A 25,300-nucleotide genomic window follows, 5' to 3' on the forward strand; every position below is an offset into this window, starting at 1 on the left:
CTTCGAACTGTATTAAGGAACAGAAGGAGAGCCAAACTAAGATGCATGCACACCGATATAGAAGCCTAAAACACAGGATGTGAGAAATAGAATGCTTGAACAAATCAACAGCTCTGATGTGAAAGGCATCACATAGAACAGTAGAATTCCTAACATTGAGAAAGGAAAAGACTCCAGGTGGGAGAATGGCATTGTTGCTTATGGCTTTTAAGTTTCTAATAGTGGAAAAATATTATAGGGGGAAAAAAAAAAAAAAAAAAGCAGCACTGCAGAACACTTCCTAAGCATAAATGTAATGCTGAGCTGCCTCCACAACGTTCTTATCAGGAAAATAACTGTGAACAGGAAATTTCAAGTACAATTGGAGAAACTGTAGCAATAATGGAATACCCAAATATACATGAATGAACTAGATCAGTAACTCACTGAGAGGACCTTTAGAAATACAACTTTGAATGTAGGGAATACTTTTTCCCTAGAACAAGAAGTTTGAAATTCCTCAAGAAAAGATTTGGGTAATTTAGTTTTGATCAAACTTGATACTCAATCCTTATTCATCAGAAAGACAGTTCATAACAGAAGTCATATGCAGTTTAATTGTCAAATAAACCAAGCAGAGAAATATTATATTTTTTCAAAAGTGAATGTACTAAAATGAGGTAGTGTAGATTACAAATAATTAGCAGTCTGTGAATTCCTACTGCTTTAAAAGAAGAAGTAAAACATACTCTACATTCAAAATAAAAACAATGAAAAAAAAAAACAACTGCATAGTGGTTCAGAAAAGCATCCATGTGACTAAGTAGGCTGTGTTTTCAAAAAACTGTAAAACACAGCAGGCCAAATTTGAATAGGAAATAAAGAGAACAAAAATAATTTGAAAAATATCTTCCAGAAGATGTCTCAGATAATAGTTATAAAAGTACTTAACAACATCAGAAGCAGTAAGCTGAGGAATTGGTAAGTCAATTGATGCCAAATGTGCAAAAAGGACTTTTCTGGATATATGGATGCCACAGTGAGAAAAACTCAGTAAATTCTTTTGTCTTTCTAGCTGAAGATACTGTAGAGATTTCCAAACAAGATACAGTGCCTGTACTACAAATGTCAAAGACACTAGATCAATTTGAAGTAAATACAAAAATATTATACTAAATAGATAAGGCAGAGGACCAGAAGCAAGAACAGTTCAACCAGAAGAGCTGCCGACCCAAGGTTTATGTCCCATCAAGATCATGGTTCCCCACTGCAAATCACATCTGTAAGTACTTTAGAAGGAGTCTGACTTATATGGTAGCATGAGAATGTAATAATACAAATTTCCTATAATAAGAAATAGCTTCATAGGGCATATGGCTAAACATGATTCCTTGGTAAAGAGAAAGCAAAGTTCTGTAAAAGTATTTTGGAGAGGATATGACCAAAGTTCTAAAAAAACATGAAGATAGGAATAAGTCTGAATACAAATATGCTGTCAAATCCTCCAGTAATAGTAATAGTAATCTAAAAACAACTGTGGATGCTGGGAAAGTACAAAAGCAATTGATCACAGAAACTAGCTATGTTTCTGTGCTAATAAGTAGCACATATTTTTCCAGTTGGAAATATCATGATGAGTTAGATGGAACATTTGTTTGATACAAATGTTCCTGTTTACACATTCTCAGGAAAGAGGAAGAGGAAATATAAGCCTGTCTGTAATCTTGCGGGGTTTTCTCAGAAGAATTTAAAGGCTCTATTACGAATTATCAAAGATTTTGTAGTGAGCAATCCTGATGACAAGTCTTATGAGGTACAGCTAAAGGAACTGGGATTGTTTCATCTGGACAATAGGAAGCTTGGGGGAGTTAACAACCCCCCACGGTTGGCATCTACAACCACCTGAAAGGAGGTTGTGGTGAGGTGAGGGTCAGCCTCTACTTCCACATAACCAGCGATAGAATAAGAGGTAATGATCTCAAGTTGCTCCACGAGAGGTTCAGGAATATTAGGAAAAACTTCTCTGAAAGAGTGGTCAGGCACTGGACCAGGCTGCCAAGGGAATTGGTTTGAGTCGCCATCCCTGGAAATGTTCAACAAATATTTAAATATGAGACTAAGAAACATGGTTTAGTGGCAACATTGGTGGTAGGTGGACAGTTGAACTAGATGATCTTGGAGGTCTATTCTAATCTTAATGATTCTCCGATTCTTTGATCTTGGTGATCTTTTCTAAGACATTGGCTTTTTATTATAGAACTAGAAACGTACATACAATGCAAAATCTGCAAATCAGTATGCTTCAGATTGTAACTGTTTGATAGAAAATTTTCTCTTGCATAATAAAAATCACTGAGAGGAATTTTATTGGAATTATCTGCTCACAGATAGCAGCATCTGTAATATGACTGCTGTCATTTCACTTATTAATAGCAGTAATCTTTTACTGTTCTTCTTGTGGATAGATTTTGAAGTTCCCCTTTGGCTAAAATTATATCATATTCCATATAGAAGTGAATAAAATTTTACCAAGCAGTTTAGTTCAAAATTGATTTTTGCTTTAAAAGCTAGCACTTTTTGCAGTGTCTATCTTCCAGAATGTAACATAAGACTTCAAATCAATTCAGACTTGTTACTCTTGAAAGGGTAGTAACAAAATGCTATAAATAAAATCTCTTAAATCATCTTTTGACATTACTCACACCATGAAAACAAGATAGTTTGAACTATACACTTAGCCTTTTTCTGTGAACAGTGGTGATAGTGTTCCTTTTAAATGAATGAACAATTATATAAAAAGAACTATGATCTCTTCACTAGTCCAGAATTGTCTATTTTGGAACAACAGAAAAAGAAGCTTCCAGTGAAATTACCAGCAAGGAAATTAAATGGATTAGGAGATTTTTGGGTTAACATTACTCTACCCAAGCCTATCACAAGCTCTAAAACAGTATTTAGAACATTTTCTTCTCAAACACAAGACACAAAATTGAGATCTCCATACAATTATAAAGATCAAACATCAGAGATTCTTATTTCATAAATCCTTGCAATGTAAATTAATATGCCAACCAAATTCAGATATGAATGTTTGCCTGCACATTAACTTATTTTTAAAGAGAATACACAATTACTTTTTCTTTTTCATTGTCACTTTTATTTAATGTTTAACTCTCAGGACTGCGAAATCAAGAAGCAGTCTTCAGTAGTCACCTTGTTTTCACTTAAGAATACAAACTCTTACCTTGATACACAATATGAAATCCTTGCTTGTTCTGTGAGTAATCACTGTGAAAATATAAGCTAGTTTCATGAGTTGTGCTGAACAGAGAGGCTGGTAGCTGAGGGCCACTTAGTCTCCCAATAACAGTACTAGTTTCTGTAGATCCACTTCTGACTTCTAAGTAATCATGTATGGTCTCCGTTGAGAAATTTACAAATTGTAAATGGACACCTGAAAAATATGTCAGAAAATAGAAACCACTGATTTCAATACCAGTGAAGGGAAATAAAGTATGTATATTTTAGACTGATAATATCAGAAAACAATGTGACCAGTGAAAATGCATGTTATGCTCCCAGGTGTAATTCATGGGATTCAGCATGAGGCATCCTTTCTTCTCATACCTTACTAATCCTGAGATGTTAACAAGGTAATGCAAACCTGATCTAGGGCATTGAACTATAAGATAATTATATTCTCATTTTGGAATACTAAGCTATTTATTAATGAAGAACACTTGAATGACAACTCAGTCATTGGTCACAGCCAATACGTGAGGGCAAAATCCTGTTTCACAAACATAAATTTTCTTTTGTAACGAAGTTACCCACCTAGCTAAACAAGAGAAGCCAGTTGATTTAAACAATCTGGATTTCAGCAAAACTTTTGATACTGTTTTCACAGTATCCTTCTGGACAAAACATCCAGCATAGAGCTAGAAAAATACATAATATGATGGGTGAATATAATACATAATAAGAATATGAATATAATACATAATATAATGGTTGATGGATCAGGCTCAAAGGGTTACTGTAAATGTGGTTACGTCAAGCTGGCTGTCAGTCATTAATGAGGTTCCACAGGTCTCCATTCTGGGTCCCATTCTTTTTTATTGTATTATAAATGAACTGGATGCAGTACTCAAATGCATACTAAATATGCTTGCAGACATTATAAAATTAGGAGTAGCTATTGAATCCCATGGAGGTAGAGAGCCATTGCTAAGAGCTATTGACAAGTTAGAGGGCTGGGCAATCATCAACTACATGAAATTTAAAAAAAGAAAGTACCAGATTCTGCACTTCAGGTGGGGCAACCCTAGGTATATGCATAGATGGGGAAAGAGAAGCTTGAGAACAGCTGAATGGAAAGAGATCTGGTTGATGGCAAGTTGAATCTGAGTCAACAGTATGTCCTGGAAACTAAAAGGGCCAACTGTAGCTTGTGGCACATTAGACATGGCACTGTTAGTGGGTTGAGGGAAAGGATTGTCCTGCTTTGCTCTGCACTGATGCAGCCTCATCTTAAGCGCTGTGTGCACTTTCAATCATTACAATATAAGAAGGATGTAGAAAGACTGGAGAGCATCCAAAGGAGCGAAACAAAGATGATGAAGGATTTAGGGTAGAAGACATATGAGATCACTTTATTTGTTCAGCCTAGAGAAGATGAGGCAGGAGAGGTCTCATGATGGCCTATAATGTCCTCACAAGGGGAGTGGAGGTGCAGGTGCTGATCTCTTTGCTGACAGCAAGAGGACCTGAGAGAACAGTGTGGAGTTGTGTCAGGAAGGGTCAGGTTGGACATTAGGAAAAGATTCTTCGTCAGATGGTGGTCTGGCACTGGAACAGGATCCCCAAGATAGTGTTCACGGTACCAACCTGCTGGAATTCAATAAGAGTTCGGACTGTTTCAAAAACAGTTCAATTTTTAGGTGGCCTTGTGTGGAGTGAGGAGTTGGACTTGATAATTCTTGTGTGTTCCTTCTAATTTGAGATCTATTATTCAATAATTATATGAATAGGACAAATTTCAATTCTGAATGTTGATTGCATTCCATTTAGTTTTCAAAACTTATTTTTTAAAAATAGTTAGGATTTTTTTTTTTTTTTAGAAATCTTTCCTGCTTTTAATTACATAAAACAGTATTTGTTTCTATTAAAAGAAAAAATGGGTTTTTTTGGTGTGTATGTGTGGGTGTGACATATGAAGTGCCTGAATTCTACCCATGAGATGTTTGCACTTTAATGGTATATAAACTGATCTCTCACTTTATAGAGAAGAAAATGCTTTGTTTATATACATATATATTATGAGACATAGTAAATATTATGCATACAATTCAGGTTACATATATTATTTTATGGTCTCAAAAGTGTAAATGAGTAGTTATGAAGCTCTTTAAGCACTTTGTGGTTTATACATATTTCTAAATAAAGTACAGCAAAATGGTGCTAGAGTTTTGTCTGAAGTTAGTGTAACTATGGGATGATAACATGGTACTTTCCTTTGGAAAATGACTGGTGTTTTTGACAAAGACAAGCAACATGATTTCATATACCACTGAAAGAAAATCATATAATGTCAAATTAATTACTGAAAATTCATGAATAATTTAGTAACTCCTGAACAGTAATAGCTAGTGTTTATCACTGCCTTTTAGAGCTTTCTTCCCAGATGCCACAGAAAGTCTATGAACAATATATTATATGCTACAGAAACAAAGGCTTATTTGTAATTAAATTAACATTAACATATTAATTTCTGTCCTTTCCAAGAAGAGAGTCTATATGCACTAAGAAAGTTTCTGCTTTAAAATATAATTATTTGATTTCGCCAACCTTCCAAAACCTTACAAATTCTCTTTACTATACAGAGAATCCAGGAGACCTTATAGCATCCTTCCAGTAACTGAAGGGGACCTATAGGAAAGCTGGGGAGGGGCTTTTTATAAGGGCATGTAGTGTCAGGAAGAGGGGAAATGGTTTTAAAAGGAAGAGGGTGGATTTAGACTAGATATTTATTAGGAGGAAATTATTAACTGCGAGTGTGGTGACACACTCGAACAGGTTGTCCAGTGAGGTTGTGGATGCCCCCTTCCTGGAAGCATTCAAGGCCAGGCTAAATGGGGCTTTGAGCAACCTGGTCTAGAGGGAAGTGCCCCTGCCTATAGAAGGGGGATTGGAACTAGATAATCTTAAAGATCCCTTCCAACTCAAACCATTCTATGATTCTGTGATATCTAAATCTTGCTATTTCTCTATCCATATTTATAGACCTAGTATTTTATTGAATTTCTTTAACACAACTTGTCTGAAGTTTAAGCTGTCATTGTTTAATAACACCAAACTCATGCTATCTTTGACATTTTCTTCTCTTTCACTCACTATGATACAGGGAAGTTTTAAAATTTTGCCTAACAATCCATTCTGTTCTTTTTTTTTTTTTTTTTTTGTGAGGCTTGAATGATTATTTCATATAAATGTAAGTTTCTCCAAAAGTAATGTCTCCTATTTATCTCCATGAAAACTACAACAGATACAAAGAGCACAATAACACAATTTGATAGAGAAAATTCTCAGTTACAAAAGATTATTTTTCAACATAGTCACAACCATTATCGATGTATTTCCCAAAGAATGAGCAAGAGCCTCCGTTCCGCATTCGTAAAAATCTGCACCAGCAGAGGTGACCCACAGTTGCTGACACTACTGCTGAAACACACCACCCACCACCTCACTGTGCTGACATCCACTGTTTAGTGTCCATAAATGTTCAGCAAGGATTGATGAAGGTTAGTGGTTGCAACATTCAATTCCACACCTTTGCTTAATATACACATCCATATCAAATGTCTTTTTGTTAGACTGCCCCTCCACTGTCATCTGTTGCACAGCAACAAAGTGTAACATAGTATGTTACCAGCTCTGATGTCATGGGACAACATAATAAAATAGGAGACATTACTTTTGGAACAGCACTTGTATAAAATCTAAGTACAAACTCAGAATAAATGGCCAAAAAAAAGTGCAAAAGCAACTTTATAAGTTTTTTGCAAATAAACAGTCATTGGTTTAGACTAGAACACTGGTTAACACAAAGAGAAAAAGCTTATAATTCATGACCCAGCATTTGGATGTTGAGAAAAAAGAACAGGCTGCCCAGAGAAGTTATGGATGCTCCATTCCTGGAAATGTTCAAGGCCAGTTGGATGGGTTCCTGGTTAACCTCATCTAGTGGGCAGAAGTCTTGCCAAAGGCAGGGGAGTTGGTTTGGTTCCTTCTAAACCAAGCCATTCTGTGTTTTATCCTATAACTACTAATTGGGAAGTAGTTTCATTAGAAACACTTAAAAAGAAAAAAAAATCTTATGGAAAGTTCCAATGATGGTGTTTTTGAGTCTTCCCTTTTACAGCTCAGGAGAGTTAGATGGATGTGTCTCATTTGGGCTATATAACCAGAGCACAAATAAAATGTGATTTAACCATCACTTTTTCAATATTTTTTGTTGTTGTTGTTCAATGAAAAGTTATTTGACTTTAAATTTAATATTAGTATTGTCTTCTATCTAATATACAAAAATAGTGAATACGTCAAGCTCATTTCAATCCATGCACTTTTCATTTTCTTCTAGTAAAGGGAATACCTGTTTTCCTGCATGAACTTGAAAACAGAGACTATTAAATAAAACAAATAAAATAAATAAAATAAACAAAATAAATTGAGTGACTATATTGCAGTTTAGAAAAACTGTCTTTGGTGGAGCTAAACTTACTTATTTCAGCCAAAGGAAAACAACAACAACAACAACAACAACAAAAACTGAATAACTGAATTTTCTTCTTGGTAGAGGTGAAATTAAATAATATAGAACAACAATGTATAGTTTAAATGGAAACATTAATCTGAGAGAATGCAATCAAACAAAAAGGATTGGAGGAAGGAGTCAGTATTGGAAAAGAGGCAGAATAGCAACAAAGCAAGGCAAGAAGTAGAAGGGAATATATTTGGTACAAAACAAAACAAACAAACAAAAAAAAAACAAACAAACAAACAAAAAAAAACCCTAAAAAACAAAGAAACAAAGAAAAACCAGTTTTCATACACACTTGAATGTGCCATCTTATGATAGAATGTGAAATAGAAATAATTCCAGCATTTTAGGTTTGCTTTCTTTATTATAGACAATGTTTGAAAATACCTGGTAGAGAACTCTATTTAGCCTACACAGCTTGCCCCATGGTTTTGACTTGTGATGGCAAATCTACTATTTTATATATATATTTATAAATTCAGTAACTAAACTAGCAGACATCTTCAAGTCTTCATGGGACTTGAGGATTATGGACACCATTATGACTCTTAAAGAAATGCTAGAAGCTGTAAGATCAAGCTCTCTAAAAGTCAGGTAATGGCATAATGGCAAAATAAAGTATCAATGCTATTTGAATGAAATAATAATAATAATAAAAAAACCACAACAGTTAACTTTAATCTTGAGTCTTTTGAATGAAATGTACACATAACAGTTGGATTACATTTGGATAACCCTATCTCAAGATTATGTATTTCCCACAATAATAGATACTGTTCAGCTACTGTTACAGAACATTTAATAATCTTCATGTTAAACAACTCATGCAGAATAAATGGCTTTCGTGTAAATCATAAGTGAATCAAACTCACAGGACTTAAAAAGATAACAGAAGTGATTTTAAAAAGAACAGAGGAGTAATCTGAACAGATGTAGAAAATATTTGGGGTGACACATTCACTTACTGCTGAAGTGAAATATTCTGTATCGTGAAAAAAAGAATATGACAGAAGATGGTAGTTATCAAATGGAAAACACTGAGACACGTATGGAAAAATAGAATGCCATTCAACCAGTCTATAAAGAAGAACTCCAAGAAGTACACATGCTCCTATCAGAAATGTAAAAACGTAGATGGATCGACTTTATTGGCTAGCTTTTAATCAAAATTTTGCAATAGTAGATATATAAGAGCCACACAAAGATTTTTAGACGGTTGGACATTATAATTGAAAAAACTTTTATTGTCTGTGCAAAATCGTGGTGAAAGAAGTCCCTGGTGACAAAAAAAAAAAAAAAAAAAAAAAAAAAAAGGCTTAAGATGCATAAGTTGAGGACATAAAAGAGGACCTGGGCAATGACATGTTTACTGCAGCCCATGGAAAGAGAGAAGCTATGGACTAAGATTACATCTAACTGGAACCAATTTCCTATCACATAAAAGACAAAAGGAACATGGGAGTAGCTAACCTGGACTTACTAACAGAAAATTACATATGATCAGCACTGACTTCCTTCTATGATTAAATTACTGTCTATATTGACAAAAGCAAAGAGTGAATATAATACTCTCTTACTCTCCTATGGTTTTGGATTTTATCTTCTATAGCATTCTCATCTAGATGAAAATATGTAGAGTTGATGGACAGGAAGTGGGTTAAGAAAAAGCTGAACTTTGAATTGTTTGATATTCAGTTGGTAGCCAGCAATAGAGACGGTATTCCATGTGTTCCGGAGACTAAACTATTTGATGTCTTCCCGAGAGACCTGAATTAAGAGAAATCACCCTGAACAAATCTGTGGAGGATACTAAACATCGGATTATGGTTGATATTCCAACAGTTTGTGTCCAAGAGAAAAGTGAAAAAAAACAAAAAAACAAAAAACAAAACAAAAAAAAACAAAAAAAAAACTGGAGGACTAGGTCAACAATCCTTAAAAAAAAAAAAAAAAAAAAAAAAAGCTTAAATGTTTGCACAAATTAAAAAGTTCTGCACATGGAGCAGTTCTGCATATTGGGAATCTGTTTCTATGGTTTAGCAATGGACTGAGTGAGCAGCAGGCTTGCTGAGAAGAATATGCCAATCATAACAAATTTGATGTAGCATTACTGACAGTTTTGATTTCAGTGGGAGGCTTCTAGAGGTCCCTTCCAAGGATATTTTCTGTGTTGCTCCTATATTCAGCAGGGACATGCAAAGAAAGCCGAATCAACTCAAATGTAGCTTTTTCTTCTCCTAAAGTGATACTGACTTCATTTAAAATATTTGGGATATTTTTATTGGATCTATGGACTCACAAAGAAAAAACAAATACGTTTAGTTAAAAAACTGTGCTTACTTCCAATTAAACAATAGTATCTTTATTATAAAATTGCAGTGCATTTTAAATGAAAAACAAAGAACTTTGTAGGTTTTTAATTCTTAATCTTTCTTTTGAGGTTCTGATGAATTCTTTAAACAAATGCAAAATTCTCTCTGTTTTCCAGGATAGACATTCATATTGTCTTAAAACATATACTGTGTTTTGAATCTATAAACCATTCTAAACCAAAACCAACTTGGCTCATGACCAAACACATACCAAAACCAATCGGCAACTTTATTGTCCATGTGCAATCCAAACTACTAGGATAGTTGCCAGGAAACCCAGGGCTCAGGATCACTCCACTGAAGTCTGACATGCCACCACCACATTGTGCTGCCAAAAAAAAAAAAAAAGACATAAGACATTATTCAAAAAAGTATGGTAAATAATATAAATAATAATAAACGATATTAAGGTTTATATTTCAAAAGATACATAAACATTCCTATACTTATTCCTATAATTTACAAGTGGGTACTTAAAATATATATATATTTTATCTGAATTGACTAGGTTTTAATTTGAGGGACACAGGGACACGCGCTTGAAAATAGGAGAGCCATTCACTCTGCCCACTTTGTTTATAATTTAATAACAATTTAATAATATTTCTCATTTATAATGAGATTGGTAGCATCTTGCTTTCTATACACTGAAGATGATAAATATGAATAAATTTTATTATTAGGTAACCCAAATAGTAAGTCTTCTATTCAGTGACAAAGAATGCAAAAAGAGCTGTATATCTGACATATTTATTTATCATCTAAATAGAACATATTGTAGTGCATGTCAGATACTTTCTTTAGCTTTCTCGCAGGCTTCCAGTGCTTCTCCAATATTAATATAGTCTTCTATATAGGTTGATTTGAATGACAGTCTATCTTGTTAAATAGGGCACACGCCTCATGGTGCATTCATCAGAGATGACAATGTAATGCTATTTTTATTTTAGTATTTTCTGTAGTACTCATCACTCTATTGTGGAAATGATTCATAAATAAATGAACTATGTTTGTAAGGATTTCTGGAGGTCTCATAATTAACACAGGAAACAGTGACTGGTGCATATGTCATTCTTTCTTTTTCTGACTGGGTATTCCAGAGATGTTCTGCCAAAATCTGCAGTATATTGAAAAAATCTTCATCTCAGTCTGGCCTTTTGCATTTTAAAATAAGTTCTCTCACTTTTCTTTTTTCTTTCTTTTTTTTTTTTTTCTTTTTCTTTCTTTTTTTTTTTTTTTCACTTTTACATATCTCTAGATTTTTCATTCTGACATGTTTAAGAAGTTTTATTTATGATGAACATACCTAAACATATTGGAATTGGGTAATTCCATCTTCTTACTGGTCCAGGCATACAAGTGATATGTGAATGTCCCTGAAATGACACATTTGCTAATTTACATAGTAAATAGTATACAACATATACCACATGATTAGTATTCCAATAACACAATTAATAATTAAACAAACAAACAAACAAACAAACAAACAAACAAAAACCCATCAGGATATATTTTTAAAAGTAGAAAATATAGACTGTACGCTGAACTTTATCAAACTTTCAAGACAACAGAGCAGAATATAATCTTAACCAAAGGACAGTTAGCCAATCAGAAAATTGTTTTTATTCCCTTAATACTGTTTCTAGTGGTCTCCAGATGAATTTCAAAACACCAGCTTTAGTTTAACTAAAGGTTTTAGAAAATAAAGATCCCATTGAAACAATGTATACATACAACTGATCTGCATAATTTGTGGAATATGAAAAAAGATACTAACTATACACAGTAGATACAACTAGATTAACATTTTATATTCGTGATGAATGATTCTGTCACTTTGTATTCTAAATTTAGTATTTACCTTCAACTCTGAAATAGCTTAAGTTGCTGAAAACTCAGATATTTAAGGAAAGTCTTCACAACCGAGTGTCTCTTTGCAAGAGTAGATGTTACGATTTCAAGGCAATCTGTTACAGACTTGGTCAAAAATCCACCAGAGTTAAACCACTACATTTACTGTTCATCAGCTTCATGTAATTGTGATTGTATTCCCGGAACAGCAAATTAAAATGAAAATTCCTTGGAAAAAACTGTACTTGGGATTTCTTGCAAAACCACACAGTGCACACAAAAAGATGATTCAGCAGGAAAAATAAAAAATAATTTTAAAAATTCAGTAACATTTTATCTTGTCTGTTTAATATTCATATAAAAAAAGTTGTTAATTTTAATGTTAAATCTCCCTGTCAGTTCAGTCTGTAATATTTGAGGAAACCAAGTATCTGTAAAACATCCAGAGTAATTACAAATAGTTTATTTATTACTGTGCAAACCATTCACTTCCTCTCCTAGAATAAAAATGAAGACACTTTCTCCATAGGCAGAAGTAGGCATATATGCTCATTTCTAGAATAAGTAAGTAAATAAATAAATGAACAAAGTCACACTCAACATGACAGAAAAACATTATGGTAGGAGGAGTATTTTGTTATGTGTTTGCACAGTCTATGCTTCAGTGTTATTTGTATTTCCCTTATTTCCAGAATGTACTATCGATTGTCTTCTCACATGTTTGTACTGAAGTCTGGAAACAAAACAAGGATGCAAAACAAAAACAAACAAACAAAACCAAACAAGGAAACAAAAAATTGACATTTCCCAAGAATGACTTGCTACAATGAAGAAACAAACAAACAAAAAAATTAGATTCCAATGATCATTTTCACAGCTTCATTTTCTTTTTCCTATTGTCCATTTCTTATATTGTCCATCAAGCAATTTAACTTAATTTGCAAAAGCTTCAGAGCTCAGCTATAAATATGAAACACATCATCGCTAATAGATAAGCTATAATCACTAACGAAGAAGAAACACAGAACCACAGACTCTTGACAGAAAATTTGAAGGTTGGAAATTTAATATTTTATAGAAATATATGTAAGTTTTCTAAATTAATCATATAATCAGTGTTCAGTATCCACTTAACAAACATAACAATTATCACACTGAAGAACAAAAAGGCACCACTTGAAATTGTAAACTTAGCTTACCTGAAGGGAATAACCCTGGTCACACTGGAAAGAAACCACATCTCCAACCATGTATCTGTCTCCAATTTTGATCCCATTGCTTGGTGTCTGTGGTTCAGGACAAGAGTCCAAACCTATAGCTGTGAAAAATTGAGAAGTTCAGACATTTAAAGTACCTTAGAATCTGATAATAGATTCACATTGAACTTCTTTGGCACAGCATATTGATATTTTAGGAAGTTCTTGTATGCCAGCAGTCTGTATGAGTATCCAAATAGACTAATATTTTGGAGAAACTGTTATAAAAGGAGGAAAGCTTCTTTATTTCCAAGCAAAGGAAAGAGAAAGAAACATTTTCCAAAGATTTGCAGTATAAATGCAAAATCTCCTCTGAATTTCTCCTCTTTACTGGTTCACTCATTCCTACTGCCACTCTCAGAACTGACCATAGCCTACCTAAATGAAACTGGGAACACACACACTTTTCTTTTCCAGCATCTATTCCAGAGAACACTGAGCAATACTACACTGAGTGCAATATTGTAAATTGAATATTGCATCATATTTTTAATTAATTTTAAACAAATAATTGAATGTTATGGGGATTATGCATAAAACAATGAAAGAAACTCAAAGAAAGCTACTTATATTCATACAGAATAATTACCTAATTAATAAAATTTCACCTGGTAAATGAAGAGTAAACTAAGATATATAGGGGCATAGAATGCATAAACTGTATGGTAGGATATGCTTTATATAATAAAAATCTGAGGTTTCAACATACAAGTGAAAACAGTAGAAAAACAATTATTGGTGGGATCACTGTTAAGTTTTAGAATATAATTCTCTATGACAAAAGGAATGGAAAGATATACATATTTCTCCTCAAATTTGTGTAGCCTTGAATATGTGGAATAGATTTGGAAGTAGGCAATGCACTGAAAAAAAATATTTACAGCCAACTCACTTGACAATTGCTTACCATTTAACTTTGATGAGATATTCACTAAGAACTATGTACTAACTCTTCATATTAACTTCCATCAATGCTGGTTCCAATCAAACACAATAATTGCGTGAAGTACTGTCATTAAAATGTGATCACTACTTTTTATTTACTTTTTCTAAAAGCATAATCCAGACTTTTATGGCAGGAAGCTTTGCCAGAGATGAGCAGAGGAGAATGGCTATGCAAGTTAATGAATTATGTTCTGATCAGTGCATTTATGGTGAAATTTCAGTATAAAGATAAGAATTTCATATCGTTAGCTCTCAAATCCTGAGAAAAATCCTGACAAAGCTGACTCTCCAGTGCAGAAATCTGCAAGAGACAAAAGTCCAAATATGCTATGTCATACACGAAATACACTGTCATCTTCCTTTCCAGCAGTGATGGGAAAGTACTGCTCCTCAACTAAATTTCCTTTATCAAATTCATAATTCAGCCCAATACAAAATTCTACACATTATGTGAAAGAAAATTAGGTTGAAAACAGAACAAAGGAAAACATAAAGCATCCTTCAATCTACAGCTAATAGAGGCTGTGTCTTCCCTAGCTAGTAATAGGGAGCAATAGTCAGGATATATGGAATGAAACAGCTGGTGCCTCAAGATCCACATTAACTGCAAAATTTTTATCAGCTTCTCATAGTCTGGTCATTTGCTCATTGTCCATTATTGGTTTAAGGCATTAACTGAGATCACAGAATCACAGAATGGGCTGGGTTGAAAAGGACCATAATGATCATAGAGTTTCAACCCCCCTGATGTGAGCAGGGTTGCCAACCCCTAGACCAGTCTGCCCAGAGCCACATCTAGCCTGGCCTTGAATGCTTCTAGGCATGGGGCATCCACAACTTTTCTGGGCAACTTCCAGTGTGTCACCACCCTCTGAGTGAAAAACTTCCTCCTAATATCCAACCTAAATCTCCCATGTCTGAGTTTAAAACCATTCCTCCTTGTCTTATCACTATACATCCATGTAAACAGTCATTCCCCTTCCTGATTACACACTTCCTTCAAGTACTGGAAGGCCACAATGAGGCCTTGTAACCGTGTGTCTCTATTTTAAATTTCAAAACAATCTTGATAATATTTTCTATTTTTTTAAATTGGTTAAAACAGATTTTATGAAGTTTTTGTCATCACTTAATTCTATTCCATACTTCATAGACCACAGACTCCACTTCAGTAGTTATCACACTTGCAAAATAATTTAGTTAACAGCATATCTTTACAAAATATATTGTGTACCAAAGAAAATTTTAATTCAGTTCACTCTGTCAGCAATTCAATATTTTTCACAATAATTCTACCCTTACATTTATTTCTAACAAAGATTACAGTTTTAAACACTGTTTTGAGATTTCCTCACTCCATCCCAAATTCTGCATTATTTTATTAATTGCATATCTCTATCACTTGTACATGAAAAATTAATTTATTATTAATCTTGATAGTTCACTGAGTTACTGGCTACCAGGTATCTAATGAGAGACGTCAACATTCTTCCCTAAATCACAATTTTTCAGCTTTTACTTTTATTTACTCACAGAGAATATCTTGCATATGTACACAAACTCTCTCTCATACAAACTGTATAAATTCATGTACACACCTATCAAACCTGCATCTATTGTCTTTGGCATGAAACAACACTTGTAACAATATACTGAATGCTTGCTTTATTTGGGGAAGAGGGCTGCATATCAGTAGTACACTACATACTTCAATTTTTTGGACAGTGAATACACAGAGGCATTCTCACTTTCACTGGATTCAGATTTGTATTACATTATTTTCCTAACTTCCTATGTTTTTTCTCACCATGGTTATAAGAAGCTGAGACAGTATTTGTATTTTAAGGAAACAGAAGGATAAATATAACCTATGATGAATGTTTAGACATGGAGAAATTAGCATTTTTGCAAGGCTGTGTTCTCCGACAGACTAATCAGATCAGAGCATGGGATCCGCATACTGTAAAGCTGACTAGAATTAACTATGAAACAATTATGCAAATCAGACTGCAGAGCAAATATGAGCAGAGGGAATTGCGTAGCCTGGTAAAAATAAAATTCTAACAAAACATCAATGACTGTCAGAATGCCAGTTAGTCAGATCAGGCAATCTCTTTCAGATAGAAATTATGTCTGTAATTGCAGTCTTTTCAGAAATAATAAAAACATTTGAAATTATTCTCCTGATTTATTATATATTTAAATGACATTATATGTAGTGAGTATTTTATTGTATTGGTCATAATATCCAGATTTTGATAGCAGTAGGATCTGCAGGAACAGTTTCTGTGAGGAGGGTTTAGGGGCTGCCCTGGGCCAGACACAGTTGATTCCAAAGGGCTCCACTGCAGAGCACAGCTGAGTCTACCAGAGAACTCTGTGGGGTGTGCATTTACTCCTATTGTATGCTTTGAGAAAATGAAAAAGAAAGGTGGAAACAATATGAACAAAACATCCCAGTCCATGCGGTTTCAGATTTTACCCATGTAATTAAACGAGAATCTTACCAATGGAATTGAAGCAACTGCATGAGGTTCATGATGTGCAATAAGATGGAATATTCTTTCATACCACTTAGATCTGGAACTGAAAAGCACTCTTAATTAATTGAACATCTCTGCATTACCTGTATACTCAAGATGAAATCCAGCAGCAGATACGCTGATATCAGACTGAAAGTTTAGGTACAGATTATTTGATGTGCTGTTTAGAAGTGGAGGTATAGTTGTTCCTGAAAAGAGAAAGAAAAATATTACTGAAATGCAGAGAAATTAACTACATGAAGAAATGTGTGTCTGTGTATAAAAAGACAAAGAGTGAAGGGGAAGGAGAAGATGGGAGAAAGGAAAAGGTTACAAAACCAATTCTATCATATTTTGTCATAGAATCATAAAATCATGGGATAGTTTATGTTGGAAGAGACATTTAAATACCATAGAATCATAGAATGGCTTGGGTTGGAAGCAACCTCAAAAATTACCTAGTTCCAAACCCCCTGCCATGGGCAGGTTTGCCAAAATCATCTAGTCCAACTCCCTGCGCTTTGGCCTGGACATCCTTCATTAGATCAGGTTGTTCAAAGCACTGTCATCACGCATGCATGTCAAATATCTGTCTCTATTGAAAGTTTTAATGCATTTTTAGTGTACCACATTATCAGAGTCATGAGCTATAGGCATCCTGGGAAGAAGGGTCTAATATGAATTCATATCACCCTCTTTTATCAACAGAAGGATTCAACTAGGATTTTCTTGAAAGCAAGAGCAAACTTCCTAACAGGAATAACTTTAAACATTACAGCCAAATATATAAAGCAGCTCTGAACACATTTTCCTAAAAATGTGCTTAATTAGTTATTTGCGTTTTAGCATAAGTTTGTAACAAGAAACTCAGAATGGCAAGACAAAAAACTCATCTATAATGTTGTTTCATACATGTGAATGAAGTAGAATAAAGAAAAATTTTAAAAAGCAAACAGAACTGTCTTATTCATCTAAAATAGAGATAAAGAATGCATCCTTCAATCACGTATAATTTCAGGAGATATCTGCTTTAGAGGTCAGTATTTCTGATGCCTGCTATAAGAGTGAACAAATGAGATTAATATTCATAAAGATCATGCCTATAGCTTGGGAGCCTCTGAATATTATTTCATTCCTAAAATTTTCAAATTTTCAGCCTTATGAAAGTCTACTAGAATGATGACTATAATAACAAAAATACTACCAGTTGTTAATTATAGGAGTAGCAAATGCAGAAAAAAAGAAATAGAAAAAAGCAGTATGTTTACAACGCATGTTGAATTTGTGAAATATTTATTATAAAATCTTCTGTCACCTGAATAACTTCCAAGCCTTGGAGCATTGTTGTCAGCTCCATCATAAAAGTCTAAAGAATCCCAGTTGTGCTCTGTAGCAAAACTCACCACTTGCACCTACAAAAAAAAGAAAAGAAAAGAAAAAAAAAAAAGGTAAAGAATACATTGTAGACCAGACCAGACCACACCATATTAGAATAGAACAGAACAGAACAGAACAGAATAGAATAGAACAGAACAGAATACTCAGGAGTTCTGTTGCTTTCAATCATGAAAAGTTGTTCCTTAGTGTTACTGTAAAGATAATGAAAGATATCATTAAGTGAATACAATTTCATTGTAATAATTCAGTTGGATTTAATTGCCAATTCAGACTCGTAAGTTCTGTGACCCTTAGTGACAACCACATATTATCATTGACAAGAGTTACACAGCAATCTGGGCATAGAATACAATTCTAATACCAGACTACTTGAAGGACATTGAGGGGAAAATATACACCATTGCCAATTACTTCAGCTTCTTTGTGATTCTTTCTAGTTTAAACAGAATTAAAAACAATCCCATAATAATGTAATTCGCATTTTCAATTCTTCCTCCACGTAAAAGCAGCCTCTTGTGTTAGGCTACAATCATCTGTGACTTATCTCCTGGGAAAAAGTCATCACTAGCATGGATTATAACATCCTCAACATCCTCCCACTTGTTCAAGAGGAAGCATGAAAACACTCAATACAAAATAAAGAAATGGCAGGTTCCAGTTCCTGTTCTAGAGGGGAGAGAGTAAGAAATTTTTTATTTTTTTAAGTGAAATAACTTTAATGAAAACCAAAGCAAGGGTGACAGAAACAGGAATTAAACTCAAGATTCTACAGGATGACTACCTTAACCACTATGCCAGAGAATTATTCTTGCTTTTCTTCTGTCTTTCTTTTTCTTCCTTAACTATTCTCCAAAGTGGAGTAGCTTCAACAACAAATATAAGCATAGTTCCACTGCAATTAGGTAATTATTTTTCTAGGTGGAATATGTAACTCAAACTTTTTAGCCAAAAGGAATGTTGAGGTTATCTAGCTGGTTCTCCAGAGCTTTAAACACTCTGCATTATATAGGCATTGGTCAGATACTACAGCCAAAGCAGGGTTGATTGATTGATTTTAGAGTGAAATGGAGGAGAAGCCCTGACTCCTTTCTAAATGCTTGAAGGAGCTCTGGATCAGGCTTTTAAAGGTTATCTAGTCCAAGTCCCTTGCAATGAACAAGGACATCCACAGCTAGATCAAGTTGCTCAGAGCCTTATCCAGCCTCACCTTGAATGTCTCCAACCACCAGTGTGCAACCTCCACATTTCTGGAATACCTGTTTCAGTGTCTCACTACTTCTACTGTAAAATAACTTCCTTATATCCAACTTAAATTTCCCTTCCTTTGTTTGGGAACATTTCCCCTTTGTTTGAAATCATTTCCCCTTGTTCTTTCACAGCAGACTCTGCTAAAGAGTTAGTTCTTTTTATAGCTTCCTTTTAGATACTGACAGGCTGCTATCAGGTCAACCCTAAAGCCTTCTCCTGGTTGAACAGCTTCAGCCTGTCCTTGTAGGAGAGATGTTCTATCCCTTGAGTCATTTTGGTGGCCCTCTTCTGGATTTGCTCCAACAGATCCACATCTCTCCTGTACTCAGGACTTCACATCTGGACACAGAACTCCAGATGAGGTCTCATCAGTCCACAGTAGAGGCAGGGTCACCTCTCTTGACTTGCTGACAGTGCTGCTTTTGATGCAGTCCAGGATACAGCTGACTTTCTGGGCTGTGAGGGCACAGTACTGACTCAGTTCAGTTTGCCATCCACCAGTATCCCCAGGTCCTTTTTGGTAGGGCTGTGCTCTATCCTTACATCTTCCAGTTTGTTTGTTGTGACTGTCAGAAACATACGGAATACGAAGTACAGGTACCTAGGAAACCTGCAGACTGAATTTAAATTTGTCTCATGTTTTTAATGTGTTTGCAGTGCAAGATTGTTGCTGATTGCAGGTTTTTTTTGTTTGTTTTCTGTTTTCTGTTTTTTTGTTTTGTTTTGTTTTTTTGTTTTTTGCATTAGTTATAAAACATCTAATTTAAAACATCTATTTTAGTACAAGTTATGTATGTTATGGCCCTAGCCTGCCAGTGTAGCCAGTAAATAAAAAAGACATTCCTTCAGGCACTGAAGTAAGAATCTATACTAAGTGTTTTAAATTACCTACTCAATGTGCTTTTCTGACTTAATTTATAAGAAACAACAGCAGATAAAATTACTGATGTTTAAGTTTCAGATATTTAAGTTAGTGCCTTAAGATTGCTTTTCAACTCTTCCTCTTCCAATTTATCCAAATCTACCTTTAAATCTTTGCTTTTTGATTTGATATTAATGATTTGATTTGATATGACTATACAGTTCATCATTTACATCTAGTCACACTGTTTAAAAAATTCAAGAATGTAGTTATTCCCACCTAAATAGTTTAAATACTCTCATACACATTTGTATTATTTTAATCTCCTTTCAAGCTGGAAAAATCTCTCTGCTATACTGAGAGAATACTAATCAGGTAGAACGTTCAGATATTTTAAACATCTCCATAAACACAAGGCATTATCTAATGTGAATATTCAAGATCAGCATTCCTTTGCAAGTAGGACAAAATCAGTCACCCAAGTTTTCAAATGCTTCTTTAAGTAGCTGAATTGCAGAATAACAACTATATATGTATATCTGATATATATGTGTTAATTTTTGCTCTTTCCTATAAAGAAAAAAAAAAACAAAATTATTTCAGTGCCATATCTGATGACATTACTGGTTATAAACCCATGTTCAGTTCTCAAATATATCTCAGTAAATATGGTGTGAGGGCTTCTGACGTATGCTTCATCTTACAGTTCCTGTATCATTCATATTCAGTTCAGAGACTTTCTCAGAGCTAGTGTTGAAAATCAGATGAGTCAAAGGATCAAGCCTAAGTATCGTGCTTTGCAACTATCCATGACAACGGAAAGAAAGGGTCATGTATTCACTAGATCTTTTTGCAGAAAGACTTGTGAGAATTAAAAACAAAATAACGTTACCAAATGCATCATCATATTATGGCTCTTAAGCAAAAGAATATCATTCAGGTTAGACATCTAATCTGAAATCAAAGCTAGCAACTTAGTCACCTACTGCATTCTGTGATTCTGTTGTGTCAGAATCAGTCTCAAATACGACTTAGTTTTCTAAATACTATAGCTGATAGACACTGATAGCTTTGAAATTTAATTCATACACTTTTAAATATTACCACGTATGAACTTAGGTTGCATTTGTTATATTTCTGTGTTTTTCTGTAAAGAATTTACAGTGCCATATTCTTCTTAAATAGTTCTAAATAAAGATACAATTTTTACAATAGCAGTAAACTATTCATTCTACTTGAAAATTTTTCCTGGAGAATATAGGAAAATACAGTAAAAGCTCTTTAATTTATTGAAAATGAGACATAATAAATGATTCAAAATGACTTTCTTGTTTTCTTTCCACAACTTTAAATGCAAATTTAGAAATATCTTCTGCTTCAAATGGTCTCCAGTAGGAAACTGCACCTTTATTAAAGCCTTACACACAGAAACAAAATAGTTCATTTTATTTCAGTTTATTTTTTTTAATTGAAGCAAGGAAAGAAATATAGAAGGGAAGAATCATAGAATCATAGAATCACAAGGTTGGAAACGACCTGCAAGATCATCTAGTTCAACCACTTCCCATTCCTATTAGTACCACAAGTTACTAAACCATATCTCGTAGCTCCTCATCCAGGTGCCTCTTGAACACTGCCATGGACGGAGACTCCACCACCTCCCTGGGCAGGCCATTCCACCTGACCACCCTCTGAGAGAATAAATTTCTCTTAATGTCCAACCTAAACCTCCTCTGGTACAACTCCTGGCCATTTCCTCGGGTCCTACTAGGAAACTTAGATTGAAAGAAAACTTAGATAGATAGAAAACTTACTATCATTTTTTCATGGTAATTGGTATGTTAGGAATATGATCAGGTGATAAGTTCTAACACATTAGACAAAACTACCTTTCCGATAATAAGATTTCTTGTAATAATTCACTATGTGACTTAACTATAGGGATTTTTATCTGCTATATGTTCCATGTTCTTAATCCACTTTTTTTGTAAAGAAGAATTTTGTCAATTTTTTAAGGGATTCATCCCATATGAACTTTCATAATAATATATAAAATAGCATAGCTTCTAGGACAGCATATATAACCTCCCCAAGAAAAGACCTATTTAAAAAACATGTATATATCCAATTTTAGGGAGAAACAAACAAACAAACAAACAAACAAACAGAAAGCATATCTATTTCTTCTGGCTTCTTACTGAATGACCTAATGAAATGATATATTTTGAATTACTGGTGCTTTTTTCTAAGTTAAAAGATATGGATATAGCTTTTAAGATGTCTGTAAATCTTTCATCTTTAAGAACTGTATGAGTGAAAAGATGCAGAATAAGTTTGTCATGGTTTTATGTTTTTTGGTTTTCAGTATTCCACATCAAAACATCATGTACTGAAATTAAAGTGTTAATGCTCCAATTCCAGCTACCAATCCCTATACATTACAGAAGTCATGGGATCTGACCCGTCCGGGTGGGGCGGTCTCTTACTGCCTGGCAGTGGGTGCTGGAGGGTGCTTTCCTAGCCCTTCCAAGCTTTTCAGGTTTGACTCGGTCTCAAGGAACTCTCTCTCTCCTATCTTATTTATTAGTCTCAATTTCAATTAGATTGTATTATATTGTGTTATCTAGCATTCTGATATCATAGTTAGTAAAATAAGTTTTCCTCCATAGATTGTTGCCTCTGTTTTTTTCCTCCCTTCCTTCCTTCCTTCCTTCCCATTTTGTGGAGACAGGGAGGGTGGGGAGACAAGGGCCTACTGCCCCCTGTTACAGGCATAGATTGATAGTTAACTCCGTGACAATCTTGATAGTCATTAGTGAGAGAAAGAATGCTTGAATAAATATTCTTGTCATGCTCTTGCACCAGGAAAACCAGTTTTAAATGCAATGACAGACAACAAGAAAATACTAAATATACATACTTGAATCCCAGCTCCTTCTGGTACTGTGATTTTCCACACACAATTCAGATTGTTGTCATAAGGCTCAGGGTAACCAGGAGACAAAATGGTCCCCTTGCGCTTTGTTAAAATTCCACCACAGGGCACTGAAAAGAAATGAACAAGGCAAGAAAAGAAGTATGAAGCTTCAGGATGAGAAAAGTTGTTAAAAAAGCTTACACAATATTCAGCATTTCACTGCTGAAAGCTTTTCTAAATTTATGCTACATTTAAAATTTTATGTTTGCTTTAGGAAAATAAAGTCTTGAATCTCAAAAATGTTCTTTTAGATGATAAAAAAAAATATTAAGGAAAATTATGATTCTGTCAGTTTTCAGTGTTGCAGAATCAGATTCATATTCTCTTATTTATGTGACCTTTAAGAAAATGAAATCTACTGTACCATTTCCTAGCAATCTTACAAGTATAAAGCATTATCGTTAATGCTTAAGAATGAAGTTTGAACATTTATATATTGCACTAGTCTAAAGGATATAAACGTGGTAAGAATATTTTTAACATTGCTACTTTGTTTAAACAATTAATATCACTAGTCTTGATGCGTTGACAACTCTCTGCTAGTATGAGTTATGCCACTGCAGAGTATGGTTCTGTCATATTAGTAAGACTTGGCTAAATACTTTTAAGACTGTTCTCATCATATACCTTCCCATGGATTAATAAAAGTGTTACATATAATTACACACAATAACAGTTTCCCTTCTGAATATTCAACTTGATTGTATCTTGTCTAGATCATTACATGCTGTAAGAAGGACAAATAAAAATTGGAGCTTAATCTAGATATAGATATTGTATTGGTATTCAAAAAGCTGAAGGAAAAGATTGATGAGACGGTTCAACAAAACCACTAGAAGCTAATGTATCATTTCTATGCAACATTAGTAAGTTCTGAACTGATTTCATTAATAAGAATATGAAGATTTAGAAAATAAATAGAAGAATGCCACTTTTCTAATACTACATTTTAGATGGCATATAATCTATATATTCTGTTGGGAACTATATGAATAAACTAAAGGTCACTGTCACTTAAAACATTTAAATAATTGCTTGTTAAAAGATGAAAAGGTAGAATAATCGATGTCTGCTATCTGTAAAGAAACAAACATTAACTAGATTTAAAAGCAATTTGATATGGTCATGTGTACTACTTCAGTTTTTAAATTGATTTAATTCAATGCAATTTTCATCTCATAAATATATTATCACTTATATACAGAAGTCTTCGCAACTAAGGTGACCTATAACCCTTTCTCAGTTCAACTTGCCTAGAGACAGAGAGTTTCTCTTTAACAGACTAGATAAAGTATATCAATTGTGATCCATGCCCAAAATAACTGTTTATATTATTTGTGTTATTGCAATATCTGAAAAGTAAAGTGAATAGTTAAAGGATACAAACAGTACATTTCTACCAGGCCAACCATTATAATTGAGAATAAATGTAGTATAGATAGTTTAGTTTCTTACTGATATATGTAGGCAGCTCCAAAAGTAACACCTCTTATTTATTTCTGTATATACAACAGATACAAAGAACACAATAACATTGTTTCATAGAACAAACTCTCAGTACTAAAAACTATTTTTCAACAGTCACTGACATTTGCTATGCAATTTTGCTAGCAGTAAACAAGAGCATGTATGCTACACTCGTAAAAATCTGCACCAGTGGAGGTTACCCACAGTTTCGCAGCTGCTATGATGGCATCATTACTGAAATGGACCACTTACCACCTTGTACTAACATCCGTTGTTTGGTCTCCATAAACGTTCAGCAAGCATTGTTGAATGCCAACTGGGTACCATTTTTTCCACATGGAGAAGTTTAATTATACACCCTTGCTTCCATGACAGATGCCATTTTGTCAGACTGCTCCTCTGCTGCTCTCTGTCACACTTGCCAACAAAATGTAACAGAATATTGATGGAAGGGTTAAACCTGCACTCCTGTACCATCAACATCCACCTTTGACATGGTGAGCCAAGGTAAGAAAATATGAGGCATTAGTTTTGGAGCAGCCCTCACAATAACTGTGAATATTTCCTTTGACGGAAACAGTTTGAATAAACATTATTCATG

The 25,300-nt window shown here is 34.1% G+C and overlaps 1 protein-coding gene across 4 annotated transcripts in view; it reads right to left on the minus strand.

The window, feature by feature from the left end:
* CSMD3 (CUB and Sushi multiple domains 3) overlaps positions 1–25,300 on the minus strand; it is a 549,229-nt gene that overhangs the window by 75,374 nt on the left and 448,555 nt on the right. For all 4 annotated transcript variants that reach the window (XM_031591144.2, XM_031591143.2, XM_031591142.2 and 1 more), the window contains 7 exons: positions 23,176–23,300; positions 18,063–18,159; positions 16,852–16,956; positions 13,224–13,342; positions 11,477–11,546; positions 10,382–10,498; positions 3,224–3,433 (listed from right to left, as the gene is read on the minus strand). In XM_031591144.2, the coding sequence (XP_031447004.1) occupies positions 3,224–3,433; positions 10,382–10,498; positions 11,477–11,546; positions 13,224–13,342; positions 16,852–16,956; positions 18,063–18,159; positions 23,176–23,300 (843 nt within the window). The remainder of the gene's footprint in view (positions 1–3,223; positions 3,434–10,381; positions 10,499–11,476; positions 11,547–13,223; positions 13,343–16,851; positions 16,957–18,062; positions 18,160–23,175; positions 23,301–25,300) is intronic.

Source organism: Phasianus colchicus, chromosome 3 (assembly GCF_987193195.1).
Source record: "Phasianus colchicus chromosome 3, bPhaCol1.hap1.1, whole genome shotgun sequence".
Taxonomy (NCBI): Eukaryota; Metazoa; Chordata; class Aves; order Galliformes; family Phasianidae; genus Phasianus; species Phasianus colchicus.